This window comes from Cyphomyrmex costatus, unplaced genomic scaffold (assembly GCF_001594065.2).
Source record: "Cyphomyrmex costatus isolate MS0001 unplaced genomic scaffold, Ccosl1.0 scaffold97, whole genome shotgun sequence".
NCBI lineage: Eukaryota > Metazoa > Arthropoda > Insecta > Hymenoptera > Formicidae > Cyphomyrmex > Cyphomyrmex costatus.
Window position 1 is genome coordinate 1,817,166 of NW_017280561.1, and position 27,275 is coordinate 1,844,440.

Genomic DNA, 27,275 nt, shown 5'->3' on the forward strand with positions numbered 1-27,275 from the left:
ATAAAAATGGCGATCAAGACAAGATAATAGATGTTTTAATCTCTTAATTAAAATTCTATTCATGATATCCTTTTGCATGCACCATTCGTTAGTCAATATTTATTTAAAAAAATGGAAATTTTTTTTCTATAAGGCTACTTTAGGCAATGTGAACTCTCTCGTACTTATATAGACAATCAAAGCAAATAAATGTTTATACTGTATACGTATTTCGTCAAGAGTAATAAAAGATTGCCGAGAGAAACGGCCTCTCGTTTCGTTACGTTACAAAAAAATAATTTTGAAAAAGATTATTTATCCGAAGAGTTTGTCAAAGCAGCCATGGCAGTAAGGTTTGTCGTTCTGCTCCTTAAATGTGCCCTTGTTTAATTGTTTCAAGCAAAATGCACACACGAAGTGCTCGGGATGGAATTTGCGGAACATCGCCGTTATGCAACGACCTGCAAAAAAGCAAGGTACAAAAAGTGATATTAACATTATAGTATTCAAAATCTCTTACATTTAAAAAAGTCTAAACTCACCAGTAATGGGCTTATGGCATCCTGCACATAGAGATCCTCTCTTGGCATGATAGTGTGTCTCGCAATATGGTAATCCCTCATGATCGAAGAAGGATCCGCCCTGAAACTTCTGCCTGCAATCCTGCAAAATAAAAAATAGACGCGTTTGAGAATATTATATATAAAAAATGTTTAATATACGGGAAAAAATGTTGCGATGCAAAATTCTGTAAATTAAAAAAAATATTTCAGTTTAAAGATGAATACTATCTTGATCCTTGAAAAAAACATTGAGAAAATATATAAAACTTTATGTGAGTATATACTGAATGTTTCTAGCATAAAATGTATTATTAATATCATGATATAAAAACTGAAAGTTCCCATTTTGAAATGTACCATTAATACGAGAACATCAATAATGATAGTTCCCAAGAAATTGATGACAACTTGGAAACATTCTGCAATACGCTATATTCCTCGTTTTGAATAAAATAATATTACAATAATTTATATAAAATTAAATGGTAATAATTAGATAAATTGATTTATTGATTGATTGATTAGAAATCGACATGTGATTTATATTTTGTATTTATCAGTATTTATGATTAAAAAACGTATGATATTACTAGAATTAAATTTTTAAGTAATATATATTTTGATATTCTCTCTCTCTCTCTCTCTCGCTTCAATTCTTTCACAGAATTATATTTATATATATTCATATGATAATATATATTTAATCATTTAAAAATTTTTCAAAAAAATTTTGATCGAGAGAAATTAATTGTTCTTTTTTCTTGAAATGAATTTTTCCTGTCAATTCGATTCAGCTGTTGTTACTATACAACATAAGGAATGAAAATATCCATCTGTGACAATGGCATCGCTGTTTACAGCGTTCAACTACTGATTCTTCCCCGTGTCTTTTGCAAAGACACGCATCTCCGAGTCGCTGTGTGTAGGTGAACCAGTCGACTCTCCGGTGTCGCGTATGTGTTTTTGTTTTGGGGGTTGTTTTTTTTTTTAGGAGGAGGTGGGATGAGGAAGGCAAGGTTTATTTCTTTACTTCTCATAAATAGTACTAAAATAGTATCCGCGCGGCTCTACAGAATTCCTCTCTACTGTCAAGAGCTCGACACAATGTCGAGGCGCGAGCTTAAAAACAAAAGCAGCTAGCTCGTACTTGTGCTTGCCGAGAGTATGCCCTGCGATGTAAGAGTGTTGTGTCCGATAATGTGGAAAGTGTTTTTCTTTTGCGATGCGGAATCAAAGCGACGGTGACTTGTAATCGGCGTTTCTTCGCACTCGATCTTCCTCAGCGCCAAGCTAAATAACCTGTCGGGGAATCAGGGCAGTGGCTCCGCATTCATAGAGCCGGAGGGCATACAAGGGGCAACATATCATGCGGGGGTAACTGGGCGGTAGTGACAAAGAAATTCGGCGTGAGGAATTGGTACGACGACGTGAGGCGGCGGGATCGAGCGGCGTCCTTACGCCTCTTGCTCTTCCTCTTCCTCGTCGTCGTCGTCTACACCGACGCACTTGGGACACACCGGCTGCCCTTCCATCGCATAGAAGGACTTTCCGGAAACTGGCTTCTTGCAATCCTGTAATTGTCAAAATTTAATGTGCCTGATATACGTTGTTTTTTGCGACGGTTGCTCCGCGGTTTTTCAGGTTCTTTAAGATGAAGGAAATCTTCGTTTTTTCCTTCGTTTCCTTCACTCATGAAAGAAACGAAGATGTTCACAATTTCGTAAAGTTAGCGCTGAAAATCAAATTTGGTGATGAGACAGACAAATCTCACGAGTATGATACCTACCCTGCAGACGAAGCAGTCCGGATGCCACTGACTATTAAGCGCAGATATATAATTTTCCATGATAGCGCGGTTGCAACCACCGCACTTGGGTGCAAACATGTCGAAGTAATCCTCGCGGCAATAAGGTTTGCCGTCTCGCTCGTGGAAGCCCTCCTCGCCGAACTGCTTGCCGCACTGGGCGCAGAAGAAGTGTTCAGTGTGCCAGGTCTTCTCCAGGGCGGTCACACATTTCTGGAAAAAAATATTTCTTTCAAATCCACCAGCGCGACTTTGCATGATGAACATAAATTCTTTTTATATCATAACTAGCATTATATAACCCCTAGAGAAAAAATTATATAAATTAAAGTTTAAAATTCAGAGGGAATGCCTGAACGAGAGATGAAAAGTTCAAAAGAAAACTGAAGATTTATTACTTTTATTGTTCGCTTTTCTTTCTTTCAATCGCACTTATGAAATCTCGACTTATACTCTTTTCCTCAAAAACTCCGAAATTCCGCAATCCTTACATCGAGAATGGGCCCGTTGCAGTAAGCGCAACGAGGAGAGAACAAATTGTGATAGTCCGTCTCGCAGTAAGGGTGACCCTCCCTTTCGAAGAAATTCCGTGTGCCCAATTCCTGGTTGCAGTGAGTACATGTGAAGTGTTCTGGATGCCATGTCTTGCCCAAGGCGGTTATCACCTGCGCAGCAAGAACATTATCAAGTCAAGAAGAACATTCAATCGCCGAATACCGCGCAGTTTGCAAAAATAATGATGCAATTTATGGCTACCTGGCCCACGATAGGCTTCTCGCAGGCGCTGCAGCATCCCTTCTGGGTTGTGTTAACACCTTGGCGACTCATGTCGGCCTGAAGATTACCAAGCATAGAATCCAACTGATTCTGCTTTAGAGGTTGGCTCTCTCCTGGATGATAGAGATGGGTCGTGTGAGTCTCAGTGATGTGAACGCGGGTCTGCGTGCCCTCGTTGGGCAAAGGGCTTTGTGAGCTTTTAGTAGCCTTGTTTGGCTTCGCGTACGGAGAGTCGGTCACCGTCTGGTGCTGATGAGTACCGCTATTTATCTGCAAAGACACGCGGATCGTAGTGTCGAACGCGTCAAAATCCAAGTGACAACTCTCTATCCGAAAAATTAAGATTAAATCCGAAGGACGCTTCGACCTCGATTTTATGGTTGAGAAAATCAGGCGATAAAAAATTTTAGAAAGATATTATTATCTTTCATCGTTTGCTATTATGAAAAAAAGTGTCCTCAACTTCGAAATCGATAATCTTAATTTCTCGAAAAATTGTGATGAGTTGCACACGTTGCACTAAACTCTCAAAAAAGAAAAATGTATAATTTCCCGCGTAATTCTATGAGTATTGTGCACGTGTCTGTATGTGTATGTATGGTCAAATGTCAAGTGAGAAGTGTTGGGATGTGAAAGTTGTTCAAGGTTGAGTATCGCTGATTCGACGGGCAAGGTGAGAGAAAAGGGTCAGGTCGGGATGTCAAGGGTGATAAGTCCGCGAGGTGTTGAGTGAAGAGAAATGAAGACCCACGGGCGAGACGGTAAGGTAAAGTAGGAGATGTCGATCGCCACGGGCGAGCTTGCAGACTGGCCGAAAGCTCTGGGTGCTCCGACGGGTCACACCGACGCGCGGGTGCCCCACCTCTCTATGACTTCGTCTTCTTGGTCCCCCTTCTTTTGCAGCCGCGGGAAATGAGGGAGGTCGTCGAGGAGGAATATCTAGTGCGGCTCTGGTAGGTAGTCCTCGGCTTCACGGTGGTGGCGAGATGGTTATTTTCGTAACGTGGGGAGCCAAGAATGGGCAGGAGTGGATTTAACGTCCCGGTGTTTTCCGATTCCGCGGTAAATCAAAGCGACGAACGATCAGGGACAGTCGGACAGCATTCTGTATCTGTATATCGTCAATAGTTACATATGGATCCGTGGCACGGGAAAGATAATGGTACGGCAGACAGATCTTCTAAATGCTTGATTGTTACCTTTAGGAATTTACAGTCACCTGGTTATGTACACAATGCAAACGAGAAGCAACATATGCTATAACTCTTTCGATACGAGATTAAACATAATAAAAATGCATAAGGTCCATACAGCTTCCAGCCAGTAACAAAACTTTGGCAAGCAAGTCTTGTTCGTTTATTTAATTTATTTGGCAATCTCACATGCCCATTGGCAACTAAAAGTTGAAAGCCGATGTGGATACCGAAAGAGCTATTTGACCCTTTGGAGGAACGGCATTCTCTTCAATTTATAATATTTTTATATGATAATTTTCTACTAACTATATACGATATTATTGACATATTTGCTGTATTTTAATTATTTATTGACTCTTTCTTTTAATTAATTAAAATCATAAATACATTTAATCTCTTTGAAGTATTACGGTATTTGCCGTTCCGCAAGGATCATTCGCGTTATGTGTTGCAATTACGTGATTACGTTATTATGGATGAATGGGTGTACCTTAAATTCAGAAAGCGAAGCCATTAGGTCGTCCAGCTCCTTGGTAGCGTTACTCGCGGTATGACCGTTAGGGTAACTCCTGTGAACCTCGGTTCGACTCAACGAGCCATGCTGACTGGAGGGATAGCCGTCGTAGACCGGCTGTATCTCCGTAGATGTTTCTTGTATGGTGACTCTCACCTTTCCGTCGGCGGGATAGTCTCTGCTCGAAGGGAGGGAGGGACAATAGTCCGTTACCGAACGCAAATTATCTCAAGAATCGAAATCCCTGGTTTATCGGCGAGTTCGGTCTTCTACGATCGCACGAATAATCAGACACGATAATCGTCGAAGTTTGAACTCGCCGCGCGAAATTATTAATTGCAAGAGCTAAATGTTCGAAAGCAGCCAGTTCTTACATTGTTTTAGGATTAATTTGCGAGCATACACAGAAAGCTCACCCGTTAGGCACTGCGGTGCTTAGTTCCTCGAGCAATGAGTCGACGGTGGGTCGAGAGGCTGACATGCTACTTGGAGAACGGAGCATGGGGCTGGTCGCACCCCCGTTTACTCCCGTCGCAGACGCGCGGCTGTCTATAATCATCGAGCAACTCTGTGCGATAAACCGCTCCTGTGAAACCGTCTCTGACCTTTCCCGAAAGGTTTGGCAATACATGAAGAAAATGAAAGAAACAAAACGTTATCGGAATTATCGCGCCTTCTTTAATTTATCGCAAATAAAACTAATTTCTATTCAGTAAACAGAGTTTCATCTCTGTTGCTTTCTTAGCAATAAGTATCTAATTTTTTCAAATAAAATTGCAAACTTGGTCTAAATTATATCAAATGGAGATTGATTAAAGATCATCATCAGTCCTATTTGAGTCTGTGAGATTCAAGCTATGAAAGAGCTTCTATATTTTACACCGCTTGTAAATTTTTTTGTAAAGGGATTCAGAAAGTTATCGATTACAAAAAGTCACAAAGAAACGTTGAAAAAAATTGATAGACCGTTCGGGAAAGTATTAAAAGTTTAAATAGTCAACCTCTTTCTTGATAGTGGGCATTATAGCGCGCGTTGCTCAAGTCTTGCAGGAGGGTGTCCAGCTCGGAAAGATTATTATTCAGGGAAGGCATCTTGCTCCCGGTACTGGCGTGGGTGTAAGACGTACTTCCGGTTTTACCCATGGTTTCTTCTATCGCTTCGCGATTCTGATAAGTCGGCTACAACATTCGGAAAAGATCGCGATGAAGCGATCAACGACTTCAAGGTTGTTCATATTATACATGTATCCATCAAAGACGTCAATTATTTTACATAACAATTTTTTATAGTATTTCAATTAAAAAAAATTATCATCTGGAAAGAATTAATGCAATAACCCATTGATATTTTTTTATGAGAAGTTTGCCGTATCTTGTAATTTTTATAATCGATATATGCAACTTGTATAGAATTTACTCCCATTGTTCTAATTGATAATTTTTCTGTTAATTCCATGCATGCAACGAAATTCTAGCATAATGGTTTTTAAAAGTATTTTCAATGATAGAATAACATATAGTCTTATCAATTTAAATTCAGCCTTTAAATTTTATTGAAATATGAAAAGCGGTTAAAAATTAAATTAATACAACTAAAAAAAAATTAATACAACTACTTCTTCGAATGAATGATGGACAGTACGACTTGAACGACAGCTGCGTGACTTTTTGCGTTTACCCAGGTGTTTTTGGCTTGTTAATCGACAAAAAGCAATGGCCTGCCAAGTTTCCGCAAAGTGCAGTTATTATTTAGAACCATGATGTCACTAGAATCATTATGCGGCGCGTGTGGAACGTTGCCGTTTAGGACGACGTGCATTTTTAGTCCCGACAAAGTCAATTTTAGTTCGTTTTTAGCCGCAAGAGAAAATGTCCTAAAAATATGGATTGTCATCACGCATCCCTTTCGCTTAAAATAAATGTTCAATAATAATATTAAATAAAATTTAATTGAATAAGTTTACCAAATAAGATTAGAAAATGTAATAAAATTGTTGGCGCGTCATATAATTTAATTAATACAAATACAATTTACGATGATTATATAAAATAACCTCATATTTATACAATAATATAAATTATAGTTTTATAATATAATTTTTTTAAACAATAATAGTTTTTAAAAATTATTAATTGAACGTGTTATTCTATATATATAACGTCCGTCCATATTGCCAAAGATATAACATTTTAATAAGTAAATCAAAGATGTTCCAATTTCCAATTAGAAAATTGGCGACTCACGAGAAATTGCTCAGACTTGTTTACCAAAATTAAATTTGATGCTTGACGTCAGGCTAATCGATGGCCAAATGCGAACTGCAACCATCCGTAACTCGCAGCTCTTACGAGTCTTTGAAGAGAATTCGTAAATGATGCGTAACAAAACTATTATATTATAGTACAATTAAAGATCGGTCACTAATAATCCCCAGAAAAATAAATCATCATTGTAATTTATTTACGGTTATTGTTCTATAAAGTATTTAAATCACAGGACATTAATATATCACTGTCAATGTAATAAAAAGTCTATCTATAATAATTTATACTTAAAATACATGTATTTTAATCTTTGTAGCTTCCTTTTTTGCATTTAACGAAATTGTTTTATATATTTATAATTCGATATATTTTTCTCAATTATTGTGAAACTATGTCATTATTATGTTAATTAAAAAGACGAATGATTTTCCAGATTTTCATGATATTGATATTTTATGATATTAAATATAAATTACGATCTTTCAAATAATTTCCAAAAATAATAAGACAAATTGTGTACAATCGAATTTCTGAAAAGCAAACAAGGACGACAAGATTTATCACCGAACTCCCGCATGACTATTTTCTTTTTCTGCAATAAAGCAACATTATAGCGCATCCTGCTGGACGGAAACTAGGTTACACGATGAGCTGTCGATCTAAAAATATCCGCGGTAAGCCAGCAGAAACATGTCAGTAAGACGTATCGACGCTTAGTGGGAAATTTCGGTGGCGACATCATTATTAACACGAGGTAACGTCTGTAGAATCTCTCGTGCAGTCTTTGCACTATTAACGCACATGATACGTTGCAACTTATCAAATTATTGTGTAATAAAAGATTCTTTAAATTTAGGATTTTTCTCGTAAGATTTAAAAAGATCATCGTAAATTTGTCTTTCATAAATTTTCAACAATTTCAACTATTAGTATAGATATTGATACCGAGAAAAAATTCTAGTTAAAAATTAACGAACCAAAAGATTCTGCTCACGTCAATTTGACTATCTCAACCAGAAAATTTTGATTCGTCTATTTTCAACCAGAATTTTAATTACTCGATTCTTTTTCCAGTGTATAATTAATCAAGAATTCTTTTTATCAGTCTATAAGAGGAATTAATTTATCATAATAAGTCTTATTTTTTTATAAAAAGTCTTATCTCAAAATTTTTCATTGATTCCTCCCCCCGGGAGTAAAATGGCATTTGAGATGCACTTTGTACATTTCACCCACCCGAGATAACATCACGCGTCCAGCATGTATGCGGTCACGTGCTCTCACTCGTTACAGCATTCACTGTTTATGCAACGGGCTGTATGCAGGGTTGCGGCAGATGCAGCTGCAACGCGAATTGCATTATGGAACCATGTTAGCGCGGGCTAAATTCGCACGTCAAAGGGAGAACTTAAACAGCTCACGACCTTCGGCACGACGCGACGATAGGATTTGGCAACCGGCACGGTAATTCAGGAAAATCGTTATTGCCATCGTCAACGTGTCTCGTAACTCGAGACGTTGCTTAGCGTCATGTCGTACAATTGCGTGTTGGACAATATCACGAAAGACAACGTTAAAATATAGCAAAGTCTAAAAAGATATCTCAAACCGATAAAAAATTTATCAATAAAAATATTTGTGTTTTATTATAGATTATATCCGCGAGACAGACTTGAGACAAAATAATTAAATAAATTGTGATATTGTAAAAATTGATTTAATTTAGTTAATTACTGTATAAAAATGAAAAGTTGGCAACGGATGCGAATATATAATTTATTGTTACGTATAATTAATAGCTAATTTTTTTACAACGTAACTTTTAAATAAAAAATTGTAACATATCCGCATCAAAACGCTTTACGAAAACAAGCTCGCTGATAATTTCACCTAGTTGGCCATCGCAAAAATAGGTCTCGGACTGTATCGAAACTGGATCACATCCGAGTATGACGACTGCAGTGTAAACTTGATGACAGATCGATGCTATAACGACACGTTTCAAGAAGAGTAATGTGTAGTACGATTTATGTGAGGGCAATTTATTACACTCAGAGGATGCAGCTGTCGGAAATTTCTTAGCTGTCCTAATTCATTAGTCGTGAAACAATCGATTAAACGCGTAAATTTCTCTCCTTTTGAAGTTTAAACAGGTTTCATGAACAAAAACATGGAAAAATAAACGATTAATTAAAAAATATACATTAATTGTTGTAATGATATATAATAACGCTAACTGTACTATGAAATAATTATATGTTATAAAAACGTATTACGTAACACGATATATGTGAATATAAATTAAAAATTATAAAATGTGATCATAAAATTAATATTTATGCAAATGTACAATTTTTATAATAATTAATTTAACAATATCAATGTTGCAATCTAACTGATAAAAAGTTGTATTTAAATAATCCAAACGAAGTGTCATCACTGTAGTACGGCTACCTGGACTTTCAGAAGTCATCGACCTAACATAGGGCGTCGTTTTCCCCTATTGTTTCTATGCAAACAATACTAATCGAAGCAAAATGAGTGGACTGCTAGCCAAGAAGTAATAAATAAGTTTATTATTTTTTTAAATTATTCTGATTCGTTCAGTTGTTCAAAATCATTTTCTCGAGTAAACATTTGCAGAATCAAACATTGAATGTATCCAGTTTCTCCTGAATGCTAAAGAGAAATTATTTTTTTTATTGTACTCCTTCCGATAAAAAATGGTAAGACAGTATAATAAGCTTAGCTTTACTTTCGATTAAAAATAAAGTATCCCGTAAGAAAAGTTAAAAGCAGAACTGCGCGAATGCTTCCACTATAATCGCACGGTTTCCACTGCAAAATGCATCAAAATCGATTCGCTTATATGTATCTCAATTCTACTTTCAATATGTTGTCGCTGTATGGAGAACGTCAAGGTGTGCAAAAGTCAGCAAAAAGATACGTAATATTTGCGCGCATCTGAATACATAAATACATAATTTGCGACTAGACGTCACTTGAGTATCGGGTTAAAGATGGACAGAGATGGGTTTTCTTTTTTTTCGTGTTGCAAATAAAACGCGATTCAACAAGGACTGGCGCGGTCAGCAAATATACGATGCGTATATAGCCGGGCTTGGTCGCGTTCGACCGCAAATTTTGCAACCGGAGCGCGACACAAGTCGAGAATCATGAATAATAGAGGCTACGCTGCCCTAGGCCGAGCGAGAATCGATAAAATCGACAGGGAACGTAACAGGTGGGGATCTCTTTGTCACGGAAAACTCACGGAAGTGCGCCGATACGACTAGTATTTTACGTGCAGAATAATATTGTACGTAATATTGTTGTACGACATTTTTTACTCTTGTGTATCATATTAATCCTTGACCTCGAATATTATCAATAATATTATTTAATGACACTGATAATATTTTCGCAATGTTGCAATTTTAAAATATAAAGAAAAAAGAAAGAAAAATATGTCGGTAAAATGTAATTTAGCGAGAATAAACTTCTTCATATTTAATATTTTTTTATAATAAAAACAGTTTTAACTGATTAATTGGAAACTGATTTCGGAATTTTCTTGTGCGATGTATTAACGATCAGGTCGAATTTATTTTGATCACAATTCTATCCGCGTCGAATATTTAATTAAATTAAGCACAGTTTGTGTGCGTAACCTTCGTATACCTTCAGTCTCGCTTAAGTTCCTCCCAGTTGAAATAAAATTTAACGAGAGTAACACCAGAATCTCTCTCCGGGCTAATACGCGATTCCGTTTGCCGCACACGTTTCAACGTTGTTGCTTGTAGTGATGCTTCGGACAGTCAATTTTAGACACGATATTGATTCTAATTTTAGCCCCGTTGCATCACAGTTATTTCCGACTGTGTTTTATGACTCTACAAGTTTCTCTTTTTTCCCATCTCAAAACAACTGATGGTTAATGCCGAGAGATATCAAAATTTTGTCACGAGCGAAATCCGCCGAGAGTTCGGTTTCCTCAACTTCTTTAGCTGTCTATTTTCATGATTATACCACGGACGGTTCCATGTCTAAACAAATTTAAGCGGTCACGCTCTGGGAATATTTTAGAACGTCCGCTGATCAAATTGTTACGCAAGATCGCAATATTAAGCGCTTGCAAAATAATAGAATCGTTGTGTGTTACAGATACGAGGATAAATAAGCAAATTAAAAACCTATATTAATATTAAATATTTTCTGCACTTTGCATTACAATAACAGCGTTCACGTTAGAAAGGTGAGGAGATACGTTCTAAAATGATGCAAGCATTTGAGAGTCAAATCTCTCGACGAGGGATTCTAACTGGATCCCGTTTAACCTTTCGTGAATGTCCGTATATTAATGGTGTTCGTGGCCCTGAAAGCTAGCTGCGAACGATCGAGAGACATTGACAAGATACCACGCTGTATCTCGCCGAGACATCGTATTGACAGTTATTAACCGTCGGGGAAGGAGTTTATTTACGGATTCCTCATGTGTCACGCTTTCGCGACCATGACGACGGATTGCTCTATTTCGAGACGTTTTGTAGACTGGAATCGCAAAACGCGACATTAGTGCCAAAGAGTTAATTTCGTATAGCATCCGAAGAGTGTACCCGCATCGAAAAAAAATACTTGTCCGAATAATAATTCCAAGCAAATATTTAATAAATGTAAACACATATTCATTTGATACAAAAACTATTAATTTGACTATCATTTCTCTTATTTAGTAAATATTTATTTACTGCAAATAAATGTTTACTTGTAGTAAGAAAAATATGTATTAAGATTTGTTAATACATATTTAGACCGAACTTCTTTATATTTTTGCATTGCAAAAAACGAAGCGAAATCTAATTATTAAGATTATTAAAAAAATTTTTTTAATTATTAATTTCATTTTCAGTGCACGTATATAATAAAACTGAATTACACATTAAAAAATTATTACAAAATTAAATTATATTAAAATTTCGAGTCCACAGCGTCGAAAGAATAAAAATGTGATAACAAAGATACAACAGATGTGTTTGACATTTTAACAGAATATAACATTTCAACAAAGAGAGGTGACAGGAGAGATAAAATGTACATTAGTAAATAAAGAATCACTATTGCCACAGTCCTGTCGAAAATAGTCGAGTTTTTCTTTATCTTTTACGATCGCGCGCGTGGATTAAAATCTGTCAAATGCGTTTGGCGCACCAAAGTCGCTTTGCGTTGGCATTTCATTATATACTTTGTGAAAACCGCGGGTGTTGGGATCGCCGTCGAACCACTTGGCTCCATCTGGCGAACCATGTCCACGACTTCAGCAACGTCTCTTTAACGCAGGTTAAGCTTCCCTGGTTCATCGATAAACCATCACGATGTTCTGCGTTCTTACATCTTATCATCAGAACCATTCTCGCAATTCTTGCGTACCAAAACAAAACTCTACTCTTAATAAAATTCTCTTTGCAAATCTAACTTAATCAACTGGTGCACTGCAAAAATATAAGCCGGTACTCATAGTCGGTTCTTATTTCAAGACCGTCTTAAGTAATGTCATAAGATGCTAATGCAGTTATCTGACTGATTCATGACATCTAAAGACTATATACTCAGACAGCCTTAAACGTAAGAATCGACTACCAAGAATACCAACCGTAGATTTGATCGTATCATGTAATCAACACAGGAGACAGTTCAACACGCAGAGTCTACAGCTTTTCGATGTAAACCTCCATAATTAGGCAAACGCACGCAAAAGGCGCGTCCTCGTCGATTTATTAGTGATCTAATTGAGACTAAAAGGATTGACATACCGATTGCGATGGCAGTGGCGATGTTCGATTGTCATAAGATCTGTACGCGGTGGTCGTGTGAACGCGTGCACCATTCAGCGATCCATAACCGGGTGTCGCATTACCCCCGCCAACGTGATTTCCCTCCGATGAGACGGTGTTCTGTAGGTCCGCCAGCAACGCATCTGGAAACGCAATAAATCGATAGATTAATTTCACTCGCAATTTTAATTACAGTTGCGGACAGATCAAGCCAACTTTCGGGAAAAATTTAAATCCATCTCAAAAAAGTAGCACGTGGTTCCTTATGTTATCTCATCAGTTAGATTAGAATCATACATTTTTAATGTGGATATTTCTAGTAAATTGAAGAGTAAATTAATGACGATTGAAGAGTTAATTATCGTAAACAATCCGTCAAATCTTTGATTATATCGCTACAATGTATCTTTCAGAGGATAGTATAATAAACAAGAAACAAAATATAATTGTTCCTATTTCTATTTTTATCAAATATTGTAATTTGTTTTTAATCGATACAAAATATATATAACTTTTTAAAAGTAATAATTTGACAAAGACATCATTACGAGGTAGAAAATCATATTCCGTGAATTGATATTGCATCATTAGATCAATCAGGCTCACTTATTTAATTTCGAGCTACCATATGTAAAAAAAGAAATATTTATTGCGACATTGTTTCATGATGACGCCATGCCCACCACTTCGCTGCCGTCCTTGGCAAGCGCGTGAATGCCATGGCGCGTTTAATTTTTTAAATTTAAAATACCAAGAGACATCATCTATCTGTTTACTAACTAAACACTGTAATAACGTATAATTCATACGAATACGTGATCCATGTAAACAACAAACAACAAATTTAATGTAAAAAGCAAAATATAAGTGCCAAAAAAAATAATATTGTCGGTATAAAATTATACATATTTTAATTCTGGTTAATCATATGTTTAATGTCGGATACGCGGAGAAAAATAAAGGAGAGTTGACTGGCATCGTGGAAAAGTTGTAACGAGGTATAAATATTTTACTGTCGTAACTGCGTGAGAAATTCGTTACAATGTTGGTCGACGAAGGCTACATGAATCCCCATTGTTGCAAATTCACATCATTTTCTGACCTACGTTACAGCGAATTTCTCGTACGTATGGTGTCGACGGTAAAAGATTGGTTTCTTGTCTGAACTTTCTCCCGTTTATAAGAGAATTCCTTAAAGACTAAAACCTTTAGAATTTCATTCAGAAGTTCGTTCGTCCTGCTCGAATTAGCTTATTGTTTGTTCCAAGCTTAATCCTTTAATCCCCACGATGATTTCCCCACCTTTTATTGCACACAATGGGTTGTGTCTAACAGTCAATTTTCACAAATATACAAAAGTTGTTAAGTGATCCTTACATGCACTTTAGAAAGTACCTGTAAGAGGACCTGAATATATTTAAAAAAAATTGTATAAACGTTATAATTAATTACTTGAAGCTTCCAGTTTTTCGAAGAAAAGAAATATGCAGGATGTGAACGACTCTATCATGCGTATTAAAGATTAATTATTAAGGAAACGTGCGATTACCGAGAGTAACGAGGTTACTAGTTGCTCTCTCATGATTGTACACCTGGTACATGTTCTCTTCTTCGGGCACGTGCGTCGTCTCCATCGCGAGAGAGGTCCGACACACCCACTATTTCAGGAACGTTGAACCCCGCGAACGGTGGGCACGAGTTTCAGGCCGACTTTGGCGAGTCCGTCGTAAAAATGCGGAGAAAGCGTGAAACCGAGGGGACAAAATCCGCGAGCGAAAAAATCACGAAGCTGAGGATCCCGGCGCGACTCTTCTCGCAAGCAAAACGTCAGCAGTTTTGCCTTCTGCGTATCCAATAGCAATATAAAAAAAAAAAAATCAAAGGGATCAAAAATAATCGTTGAAAAGATTAAAAAATTCCGGAGAACTCGACAAGATAGTTTTAACAAAAAATTTGAATTCAGAAAGAATGCATACTTAATTCTGAGACGCTATACCGAGAAATACAGCGGCGAATTAATTCACCGAAGCGAAATATGAGAAAAGCGAAGTGAGAACTGAGACGCCGTGACGCTCTATCGCGTTAAAGAGTGGCGCTGATAAGAAAAGTATATGTTTATCGAACTTTTTAATCTGTAAATTTATCACAAAATGTGCAGCGTATCGCGCCAATTGTGTACATGTCCTGAGATTATTATTGTCGTTATTGTCATTATCTCATCATCTACACGGAAAAAACAATTTTATTATAAGTATCCAAAAATTTAGGTATAAAGATCTAAAAATAATTTTGTCGAACTATATATATAATAGAAAACTCAAGCATGATAAACATATTGCAAAAAGTTTTAACATTCTAACTTGAGTATCTTACATGATTATTTTAACAGTTCAACACAATTATTTTCAGATCTGTATATCTGTAAATAAATTTTTAAATACTTCAGTAAAACCGATTTTTTTTGTTTACATATAGAAAAACATTCTATCGCTAAAAAAGTGATTACTCGATTTATTTTCCTCCTTTTGACGATCATTTTTAAAGAATTTTTAAAGAACATTTTTTATAATAAATTTTAAAATATACTTATTACAAATTTTAGAAAATTCGTTTTATTATTATAAATATACATTCTAAACAAGAATTTACTTTTTTGAAGAATGTTATGAAATTAATCTAATCAATTTTATACAATATAGGCAAAATGAATTTATTTTAATTTAATAATCTTGATTGAAATATTAAACTCACTATGCAGAATATATTTCAAATAAATTTGATTGTAACGAATTTATCAAAAATTTGTGGATACGTGAACTTTTGAAATACTTGAAACAAGTAGATAATGATTACTTGCGTCCAGTATGTACTTTTCTGTGTTCGCTTCAGAACGCGAAACAAGTTGTACGAGACAACACGAGAAACATCAGTTAATTGAGTGTCGATACCAAGATCAAACTGCTCGTTTCTCGCACAAAAAAAATTCTCGAGAATGACGAAGTCAAAGTGCAAGTGCTTTAAATATCGTCACTCGCACGACTCGTTTCGCGTTCACTTCGAGCAACTCGCGTTCGCCTCCGCGTTTGCGAAAAATTTCAAAGGGTTTTCCCCACTCCGGCTTTTCCACGCACTCCCGAGGGACAAAACACGTGTTTAAATGAATGCACACGCGCGAACGACGCGATGCACCCGGGAACGTCGGCGGGACTGATTGTCATTGAAGTGCGCAGGAAGGCGATACCGCATGCTGGAGGAAGGAGCGAAGCTGGAGAGGAGGAAGGACATTAAGCAGAGGCATTAAGACGATCGGAGGTGGGGCATTCCCGTACGTTGGACGGAAGCTGCGGTGTTCAGAAGAAACGGACGCCTAGGCGGCTTCGCGACGTGTCTCCCGCCTGATTACGCGGAACCCGATTGCACCGCGTACAAACATGCCGTAGCTTCGAGGAAATATTCAGCTGTTCAGAGAGTTCTAGGAGAGAAGAAATATAGGGTGTCCTATTTCGCCTTCTCAGAGCAATTTAAAAACTTGACTTCTCAAAGTTCAACTTAGATATTCGTTTCAAATGCACTTAAATAAAATTTCTCAATTTTTAGATCGCGGAAATTTTATTTTTAAGTTTTTGAATTTTAGAGCAAAATTGAAGAAATTTTGGGAAGTTTCTCGACGATCCAATCCAGGTTTGATTATTTAGAAACGAATTCAAATAGACAGTACGACCTTCTGCTTTTTTTCTCTGCAAGTTTTCACCTCAATTTTTAGACTATTTTAAAGCTTTTCTTAATGTAAACTTTACTTTGTTAGTTTTTTAAGTTTTAATTATTTAAAAATAGTTAACGATGGATATTGCAAGTTTAAAAATAGCTTTGAGAAAATTAAAAAACAAATGAGTCTTTGCGAGTAGTAATTAAAGCGGACCGGTCTCTTAAAGCACTTTAATGTGCTATAAAACGAACAATCGTGCAGCATTCTGTTGACATAAATACAACTGTAAATGGCAAGAGAAGGTTAAAACGGTCCAAGCTTTGACATAAAATATTACGATAAAATATTACGATCATTTTAGAAACACCACAAGCCAATATTTTCAAAATTATAATTCTTTTTAATAACTTTCAAAAGTGACATGTTTTACTTAATGTACACAAAATAATGAGACATATTTAAAACATTTTTAATTATTTTTAGTACTACAGTTGTTAAAATTAGAACGTTCTCATTAATTCCCCAAAAGTTAGACTTTTATGAGGTTTCTGAAACGATTCTCAAATATCACCGTTAAAAATATGTAAAAATAGTATCACATTAAATTCAGAAATCTCGATATAATCTCGATAAATACGCGAACAATATTTCGAATACGTAAGTGAAATTTTCAAAAATATTCGCGGAATTATTTAAGCGAAATCGACTTTCGCGTTCAGATGCATTCGTGCGTACTTCCCTGCGTGTTGCACGCGCGATGCGTTTGCGTTTTTGCGCTAACGCGATCTTTTTTTGCGCCTCGCGTGCGACCGCGAGAGCAAGCATTGGATAGTCGTCTGAATGGGACTTCAGCACTGGCACGAAGCCTGCGGAGCTTATCGAGGTCTATTTTGTACGGCTGATTCATACCGCAAGCCGGACATCAATATTGCGCGTACCGCGGGTGCGTAACGCACGCTCGTATCTTGCGTAAACTGCGAAGAGGAGGACGGAGAACTCCGTGACGTAAACTAGCGGTTATCTTCCTCCTTATTGCCGCAATATAAATTCCCATCAATCTGAATTACTCGCGAGCCTATAATCGCGGCCAAATGCGAGGCTCTAATACGAAACTTGGCGAAACGAAGACACCAATTTAAAATTATACATACATCAAGGTGTGTAAACAATCAGAAAAGATGATATAATCCGAAGTTTCGGAAATATCATTTTCCGGAAAAAATATTGCCAGATAGAAGATAATTAGAATGTTATGTAAAAAAATCTTTATATTTATCAAATTTATAATCTTCTATTTACCTCTTACAAATCATAAGATACGTCGGTGCTACTAAAAAATCAGAAAAGGCAGATGTGAGTGTCGAAAAACAATTGATAAGACAAGGCGCATTTAGGCGATAAAAAGACGTGCGTTGTTACATATATTGTCAAAATTAGGGTTTAATTAGAGGCAATTTCTCAATACTCACTGACATATTGCTCCCACCGTGCGTGACGTCGAATCGTCGCCAAGCGAACCGGTGAAATCGGCGAGACAGGCCTCATCACATCCGCCATTTTTATGCGTTTTCAAGAAACTCACGCAGCACTTTCTCTACGTGAGACACAACGACAAAACACGAGATGTTACAAAGTTGTTACAGGCTGGCTGAGAAGTCATTACTCCAAAAATAAATTCATAGACAATCTATTAAGCCTCACTGTGTGTTTTACATTACCATGTACAAAAATCTACAGAAAATATCATCAATACATAAATTTTTGATGCGAGAATCAACATTAACTATTACTATAATATATGTGATTAAATCTGCATTAAACAATTTCTGATATTAATATATGAATTGCTGCTTGTAGAAGTGATTTCTGAGCCATCCTGCATTCTCATCCAATCAGATGCCAATCAGATTTTGAAATATTATTACTAACGAGACGAAGCAACAAGAAATATACGACAAACAGCTGAAACGACAGACGGCAGCTCCAGGATGTAAACAGACGTAAAGATTGTTACGCCAAAAATATCTACCGTTCGTTATCGGTAACGATAAATATCGTCCCCGTCCGGATTCTCTGTAAATCACGCGAGAACTGAATCCACCACGACGTCTGTGTTGTGCTCTAACTTGCTGGCAGCGAGGTAAAAATAAACCTCAAATTAGAGCAGAACTAGCTAGACCCGTTCTCTAGCTGGACACTTTAATCCTACTCCAGAAACATATGTAGTCGCTCATTTTCGTGAATTGCATAACGCGTTTCTTGATCGATCATGACCGTGATTATGCCTCGGAAATGTCACGTGTCTCAGATAAGGTGTGGACATCCGCTCTGATGAATCAGCATTTATAAACGACAAACTTCTTGACAAATCGAACAAATATCAGTCTAGATTTAACCCTCTAATTGCAATTTGAGTTTATCTTAAGCGAAATTTCAATCTTAAATTTCTTCGACATAAAGAAGAGAAGAGAGTTCGGTTTCTTCCTAAAATATCTTATAACATTTATTTGGTAATGTAATAGAAAAGTTAAAAAGTATAAATCTCAAATTTTTCCACATTTCTGAAAGCTTAGGATAATAAAAAATTTCAACTGGATAAAAACCTAGATTGCAAAAAGAGTAAAAATATAACTACACAGATAAAGAGTTAAATCTTCCTCTCTTAAAATTCCAATTTTAGAATTATTCCATCAAGTTCTTGAAGAAGTAAAAAGAACTACTAGTCTACTAAATTTTCACTCGGGTTTGTTCATCGAATTTTACAAATAATGAAATCATGAACAATGAAATAACGATCGATAGAATAATTATACCCTAAATAGACTTGATCATCATGAGGTTAAAAAGTCACGGTCGCGAACACGAACGAAATCGATAAGCATATAAATGTTAAACTTCGTTATCAACGACGATCATACACGAAAAAAACAGTCTTACTGAAATATCTAAAAAAATTTAATTAGATACACATCTGAAAATAATTTTGCTGGACCATCGAAATAATTACAAAAAATCTCAAGCATGATAAACAATACAATAAAAAGTTTTGACATTCCAGCAATCAGCTTGAATGTTCTACATAATTACTTTGACAGTTCAACAAAATTGTTATGGGAGACTCACTGGATTCTGGCTGGCCATGCATGTCCAATATATTATGTATTAGAAAGACACCTATTGATAAAAATAAGCTCGTGATATTTATTAGGAGTCAAAGAAAACGAAGTTTTCAGATCTGTATCTATAGCTGAATTTTTAAATACTTGCGAGTAAAACCGTTTGTATCGACGACTCGTACTACTAAAACTGGACACGTGAAGCAAACGGGCACGTGCGTGGATATACGTTGTCGGGATGCGACGAGATGATTCGCGGAGAGATGATCGATCGGCTCTGGATGTCTGGCGGGACCAGGAGATACTGGCACCACGTGTTGTTGTTGCGACTGTTACGCTTACGAAATCTCTGTTACGTGAGAGATCGCCCTCTCGCCAACGATGCGATTTTAATACAGACCACGAACCAGGGATGAGAAGATGGATCGGAAGGTCCCCGACATTTGGAAGACTTCGATCAAATAAAATGGGGCAGCGATCAATGAAGGAAGAAAATGTCATACTCTGAACGCAAAACACACACTGCAACTCCCAAACCACCGTACATATATGGTATTCACACACGCGATCACAGTGATTAACGTCAGAATTGATTAACCCTATCTATTTTATGTTTGACAAGATTCCAAATAATTGCAAAAATTCACAATATTAACTACGTAATACGATACTTCAACACGAAGAACACTCGAAAGTTTTTCTCGTCTTCTGCGTTGATAAATCTCGTTTGCAGAGGACGTTGATCGCGAAGTAATTACGAAAAACACGGACGCGGCTCCTTCTCCCTCGGACGGAATATTTTTTTTTACCGGTTACTCGGTCAATCGATCGACTGGTATCTAAACCGAGTATGCGCGATTCCTTTATCGTGCCTTCCTACATATTTGCGCCGCGAGCGGACGAGCGTAGGAGGTGGAAACTACGTGAGGCTGACCTCATATGGAGGTGCGGATCCCCTCGAGGAGCGATCGAGGAAGAGGAGATACCTACGCACCGGTGCTCACCTTGAATTTACGGCGATTGTACGAGCGATCGTCAAAGACCATACCGGCAATGCCGCGATAATCTCGAGGGCGTTGCGTGCTTAATTGCATGCGGGTGTAACCGGATCGCCGATCGATCGAGAGAACCGCCGATGGATATTCTGATGGACGTCTGATTGCATCATGTCTGAGATAAGCAGCGGACGTAATCTATCCGTAAATGCAGGTAATATCCTCGGACATGCTCTCGTAATACATTCAGAAATTAATTCCGTTCTTTCACGTCGCGTCATTTGCATCGGCATGTCTCAGTTACTGCAAAACACTTCAAAATAGATTTAAATCACGGCCGACCGTATAATTCCTTTCACTGATAACTCTGAAGGTACTTTTCATGCATCGCTCATTGCTCGTTTTTACGCTGAGAAAAATTTCTAGTTGGACGTACCAACTAGATTCTCATCATATCAATCAGAATTCTATAGCCTTCATGATTAGATATCTGATTATCTTTTATTATATATAACTAGAATTCTGATTGACGATCAGAATCTAATATAGTTCGTTCACTTTCAACAAGAAATTTTGCTCACTGTAACAATAAAAAGGTCAATGTGACCAAATTATCTGTAGTCATATGTGATCTTTTTATCTTAGAAAAGAGTAATAAGAGAGCGATGGACTAAAAGGTATACTCAAACTCACAACAACACGAAATCTTTTAAAGATCAATAATATAGAATAAAATTTATTTATTCAAATCAAATAGTGCACGAAATGATACGCCAGTTTCTAATACAGTATGTGATTCTCACATAGGTACTGCATTAGGAATTCTCTGAATTGAACAATTCTCAATATGGTATAAAAGCTTCGTCTGTTTTCGATAGAATGTAACTAACTCCAAGAACACCAATTTTTCAGTAATCGTTCTAATTGCAAATATAAGTGTTAGTCATCAAAACATCTCTTAATAACAGATGGCTATTAATCAAAACAATTTCAAATTACATCTTACAGTAGCAAAACATAAATCTTAGGGCGATATTCATAGTCCGTCCTTATTTTAAGACCGTCTTAAGTAATGTCTTAAAATGCTAATGCAGCCCTTTGATTAACTTATGACATATCTTAAGACTACTTACATCCTCAAATAGAAAGAATCGACTACGAATACCGGCCTTTTTAAAATTTGTTGCTTATAAATCTTCAAATCTCAATGCTGACGTTATTGCTAATAAAAGAATCTTTAATATCTAATTAGAGTCGAGCAACGGGAGATGCATCGCGAGTTAATAAAAATGAGGAATATAATGTACCGTTATAAAAGCGTCAATTGAGGAAAAGAAAATTAAAGAAATCGCGCAAAGAGGATCTATACCGTTTGCGTTATTTTCGCGTTCATTCGAGGAACACACCCCGTTTGATAAACTTACATCCAGGAGGCGAGCCCTTCTTCATGGTGATCCTGTAGGGCTGATAAGTGTCGCCCGGCTCTACCTTGCCGTACATCGTCCGATCCATTGCCATCCTCGCGCGCACACGCACACACTTGCGTAGGAGGAATTGGATGCGCGTGCGTACGCGTGCACGTGTTCACTCACGTGGCGATCGTCGCGTAAACAGTGACATAAGCCTCTTTCCTCCACCCCCGGGGAAGTAATTACGATATTCGTTGACGTGTGACGGCGAATTGCTGCTAATTCAACGGGTTAGCGTGATGGGAGACCAGCTTTCCCAAATGTCCAGTTACAAGTTAACAGCGAGAGATTTTATTTTTCATCGAGATTTCTACTCGCATATAAAAAATAATAATTGTATTTTATAATAATAATATAAAATATGGCTGTTTAAAGTAGAAGAACTTGTGGCACGGTATAAGTCAAAAATAATAGCTGGAAAAAATTAAGAAATCTGTAGCGACAAGGAAAGAATGATTTCGTTAAAATATTAAAAAATTTAACTAGATACAAATCCGAAAATAATTTGACGGTCAAAACAAGTAAGGAATCTCAAACGTGATGAGCAATGTTTAAAAAAGTTTGAACATTCCAGTAATCATTGCAGTTCGAGCGTCCTACACAATTAATTTTGAATCTGTATCTAACTAAATCTTTAAATACTTCAGTGAAGTCGTTCTTTTTCTATAAATAAATATGATTCAAATTATACTTGTTCTTCTAATTGTAAGATCTTAAAAATAGTGATCACAATCGCGTAGATATTTCATGAGAATGAATGTCTGTTTCCCTGTCTGTCTTTATAACTACGAGGGGCAACGAACTCTAGATTCAGAAGAGTATAAGGAAGAAATGAAGCGTTCCCAAGCACTGTGTTGAGCGAAATGATTTACACGACAGTTCAACGAAAGAAGTTAGTCCTTAACTGTGTTAGTAAGGTTCAAGTGGATCACAAGACTAATTTTAACACCGCGTAAATTTCATTCGGACCACCTCGCCAAGCTCTCTTCGAGTAAATCAATAGATCGCGATAATGCACGTCAGCAACGTGATTTACTTGGCAACTATCGCACATTTCGCAGAGGGTGACTTTGAACCTTTCACACTTCACCGGAACGATTGAAGGCTAATCGTGGCATTCGTTTCAAAAACTTATATGATTCTCAAAAAATACATGGTCGTTTCTCAATCTTCTGCGGAAAATGCATTCTCCAGTTGACGACGCAGTTGAATGATATTCAAGATTAGGAGCCAAAAGCCAAAAAGAGATTCGTCCTCGGGAGATTCGGAAAGGAACACGCGACTGTGTAACTACGTGATCATACGAATCCACAGCGGAATTTGCACTGGGGCATCTTCGTGATGGATTATCCGCAGAAATGAACGAGCGATTCGGCGCAGCGACGCGATTTCCCTCCGGAACCGAGTAAGGAGCCCGACACGCTGACGCGCGGTGGAGAACACGCGTATCGGGACGACGCGACGGGAAATTTGTCGCGACTGCCACGAGCAACACGGAGACGACGCGCGGCTCTTTGGTGACGATGCCGGCTTGGTGAACGCCAGCGAACAAGAGTAAGACGAGATGCCACGCGCGGGTATATTTCCGGCGCTCACCCGCGCCCAGTGTCATAGAAAGAGCTCTCTTTCGACCTCTTTCGTCTTGGCCACTGTCTCCGCTTTCGTAGAAAGGAGGAAGAGGAAAGAAAATCGTTGCGGAAAAGATAGGTGGAGCGGAATAGAGAGAGAGAGAGACGGATAAGAAAGGGCAGATAAATAAATAGACGGAGAAAGAGAGAGGGAGTGGATAGCGAAGGGAAGACAAATGTAGATATAGAAAGACGAGACGCCACGAGAGAGAAAGAAAGAGAGATGGAACATAATATCCGTAGTGGCTTCTATATACATATAGAAAAAAAAATATATATATATATCTTATGTATCATTTTGATACTCCAAATAAAATTTTCAGACCTGTATTTAGCTGTTTTTGGATACTTCAGCAAAGCCGTGGGGGTGTTACAGATCCAACGTCAGTAGCTATATATATTACAGATTTTGACGTCAACTTCGGAGGGTTTAACTAAATTCGAGCCCACCGATTTATTTCCGGAGCAATAAAAATATATCTCGGCGATCAGATACGGCATATCGAGCCGCCGGCATTGCCATCGTTATCAGGGTTACCGTGTTATCAACGCGAGTATTCATCGACCCCTAAAGATTAGCGCACTTCGCGAATTACGCGACATTAATCTCTCACGAGAGAGAATCACTCTGTCACATACGTTTTAACATTTGATTGAAGGAGTCATTTTTAATTAAAGAAGGTTCATTTATAACGAACAGTTCAATATTAAGATAGCATTAGGTCTGTTTTTTCCTGCACTAGGATTGCCAAATATCAAACTTATACCTATCTAACTTTAAGTTCCAAAAATGTACACTGGATCAACTATAAAAGAGACATTTTCTGTTGCATACTCTACAAAAATATAGGTGTGAATTCAACACCAGAGTTAAATATGTACAAGCTTTCCAGTAAGATGACACAATATAACACAGTGAATCTTTATATCCTTGTTATTCGCCAATATTAAACAAAGATGAAATGATGACTGCGTTACACAGTGTCGTTTATTGAAAAGCTCTCTATATGGCCCGATTCTTCCTACACGAATTATAGCGATTAATTCTTGCACGCCGACGAAGGATTACATTTTTTAAGATTACAAAATTTTTAGGAATACACGCGTTTAAACGGTGAAGTACATGCGGTATATTAGAATATTCTTTTTGATCGTATCGCAAGTATGTTAACAACCGCAACTAGACGTCGAAAGCAAAATGGTACAGAAATATCATTCACATTAAAATATTCTCGTTGAAATGCGGCTGTCTTTCGCACTTAACTCGAAACACATATTACGAATACATTTCATCTCTAACTTGTATAAATCACATGACTCTATAACGTTCGTATCGTACACAAGGGATTCCTCTCCGTTTGCTCGAGATTATCCTTTCAGCGCTTGACGTCTCGTATTTCCGATCCGCGCGCGTAAAGTGAAATGTCCCGCCTCACGTCACGAATGTACCGAGCTGCAGTACCATAACGAGTACGTGACAAACTAATGTACAGTTGGCATAACACTGATGCAATGAGGCCTTCTCGCCATATAGGAGTACGAGATAATAGTCGCGATCGCGACCATGCCCCTCCAGCTTTTCGCAGCTTTTCTCCTCATTCTCGCGGATACTCAGCATACTTTATCCACGGTTCTCTATGCGAATTCGCGATGATGTTAGCAAATTGGAAACGAGTCGGGAGAACTGCCGGCAAAACTACGAGAGAGTCGTTCAGGGGATACACGAATAGGGTTAATCTTCCTCGGTGTCGTTGTGTGTCTAAGAATATATAGATATATATATATATATATATATATATAAATAATGTTTAATACAATTATTTCTAATTATATACACACAGAAAAAAGTTTCACTAAAGCATATATAAAAATTTAGCTAAATATAGATTTAAAATTAATCTTGTTGGGTCATCAAAATAATTATGTAAAAATAATGTTCAAGCTGATTATTAGAATGCCTAAACTTATACGTTAGTACAGCATTACTCATTATATTTGAACGTCATACATAATTATTTTGATGGTTTAACAAAATTATTTTTAAATCTATATCTATATATATCTACTTCAACAAAATCATACTTTCCTGTATTAGTATAATTTTAAATAATTGCTTGCATTTCATGAGACTCGTTCATTGTTATACAGTAAAGATACAGTAATATTCATTGCTGAATGACAATCTAATCTCGAAAACATGCATCTCAAAGCAATGATATCTTTACTGATCACTTAGGGAGGAAGAATTAAGGCGATGGTATTCTTATCAATAAATTTCAACATTCCTAACAGACGTAAAAAGAAATGCATCTCAAACTGTCAATGTTCTCGATGATAGCATAATAGTACCAAACGTGCTCCGCAGAATGCTGACAAGTACCTGGCAAACGCAAACAAATGTATCTCAAAGAGTGACGAGACCTTCAATAAAGAAAAAAAAAAGAGAAAACGTAACCTCGATTCCAGTAATCGTCTTTGACAGATCCGAATGAAAACATCTCGTAAATGTCACCTGACGAAGGAGATCCGGTTTCGTCGATACTCGGCGATGCGGATGCCCACGCGATTCTATCACGGATCGACGAGTAGCAGTATCCCTGCGTCGTCCTTATGACAGGCTAGGCGCGCTTGTGGGAGGTTAACTCAGCGTCTGGACGGAATTTTCCTACCTTTCCAAGCTTTACTCACCCAGATCGTCCATGATGCGAGCCGGGATCTCCGTCCCACGAAACTCCGGGGTACCACGGCCACCTTCACCCACCCGAACAGCTCGTGCCGATCGCCGAAGGAACACGGCCCTTGTCACCGACGTGTGTGCTGGATAACTCGCTCCACTCCGACTCGCACGCCCGCACGCCGCAAACGTCAAACATGGAGGCTCCGGTCCTCGACCGGATCAGTAGCCGCTTTAGGCATCGCGGAGCCCCTAAATATACTTTGTGTGATCGCAGATTTTTGTGCAGAAATATAAAAAATATATTACGCCAATATAAATTAACTGTAATCTCAATTTAATTTATATTTTTTCTCTTCTAGTTCTAGGAATTACAAAATAAATAGGGTAATTTAAATTGTGACTAAAATTAATCTACATTGGCAGAAATGGAACATGTGCTCGTTTTTCAATACAGATTGACTTTAATTTTTTTTTTAATTGACTTACTTTTTATTAAGAATCTCAGTCTCCAGAGATGGTTGCAATTAATTGTACACTCTTGACTCAGATCGCAATGTGCTTTTTTTCTTTTAACTATTAGTGTTAATTTTATTAATTTAATTCAGATTTAGAATACGCTTTGTAGTTTTGACTCACAGAAGATTTCAGTAACTTCTCGGCTCTATACTAATGTTCGTCAATATACCAGATACCTAATCAAGGATCTCATAATAATAGTAATACAACATCTTAATAAAAGACTGCGCAAGGTTTTG

General features: G+C 37.3%; 1 protein-coding gene across 6 annotated transcripts; it reads right to left on the reverse strand.

Annotated features, from left to right (window-relative positions):
* Positions 1 to 137: 137 nt before the first annotated feature.
* Positions 138 to 26,697, reverse strand: Pax (paxillin). Of its 6 annotated transcripts, none has more exons than XM_018550389.1 (11): positions 22,171 to 22,264; positions 12,909 to 13,072; positions 5,835 to 6,012; positions 5,250 to 5,382; positions 4,810 to 5,011; positions 3,103 to 3,393; positions 2,838 to 3,011; positions 2,329 to 2,559; positions 2,001 to 2,113; positions 522 to 634; positions 138 to 440 (listed from the first exon to the last, which is right to left on the reverse strand). In XM_018550389.1, the coding sequence occupies exons 1-11, from the start codon at positions 22,262 to 22,264 to the stop codon at positions 295 to 297; spliced, it is 1,839 nt and encodes a 612-aa protein (XP_018405891.1). In that variant the 3' UTR covers positions 138 to 294. The 6 variants fall into 6 exon arrangements, with proteins under 6 accessions (XP_018405891.1, XP_018405892.1, XP_018405890.1 ...); XM_018550390.1 differs by lacking the exon at positions 22,171 to 22,264 and adding an exon at positions 14,479 to 14,759; XM_018550388.1 differs by lacking the exons at positions 2,001 to 2,113; positions 22,171 to 22,264 and adding an exon at positions 26,532 to 26,697 and having other exon boundaries at positions 522 to 642.
* Positions 26,698 to 27,275: the final 578 nt, after the last annotated feature.

Excerpts from the sequence above, each read along its gene's own strand:
- Pax (XM_018550389.1), bottom strand. The coding sequence starts at position 22,264 with ATGGCAATGGATCGGACGATGTACGGCAAGGTAGAGCCGGGCGACACT. Across the intron at positions 5,012-5,249 it reads AGCACCGCAGTGCCTAACGG|AGACTATCCCGCCGACGGAA; the intron begins GTGAGCTTTCTG and ends CCCTTCGAGCAG. Across the intron at positions 3,394-4,809 it reads CTTCGCTTTCTGAATTTAAG|ATAAATAGCGGTACTCATCA; the intron begins GTACACCCATTC and ends GTGTCTTTGCAG.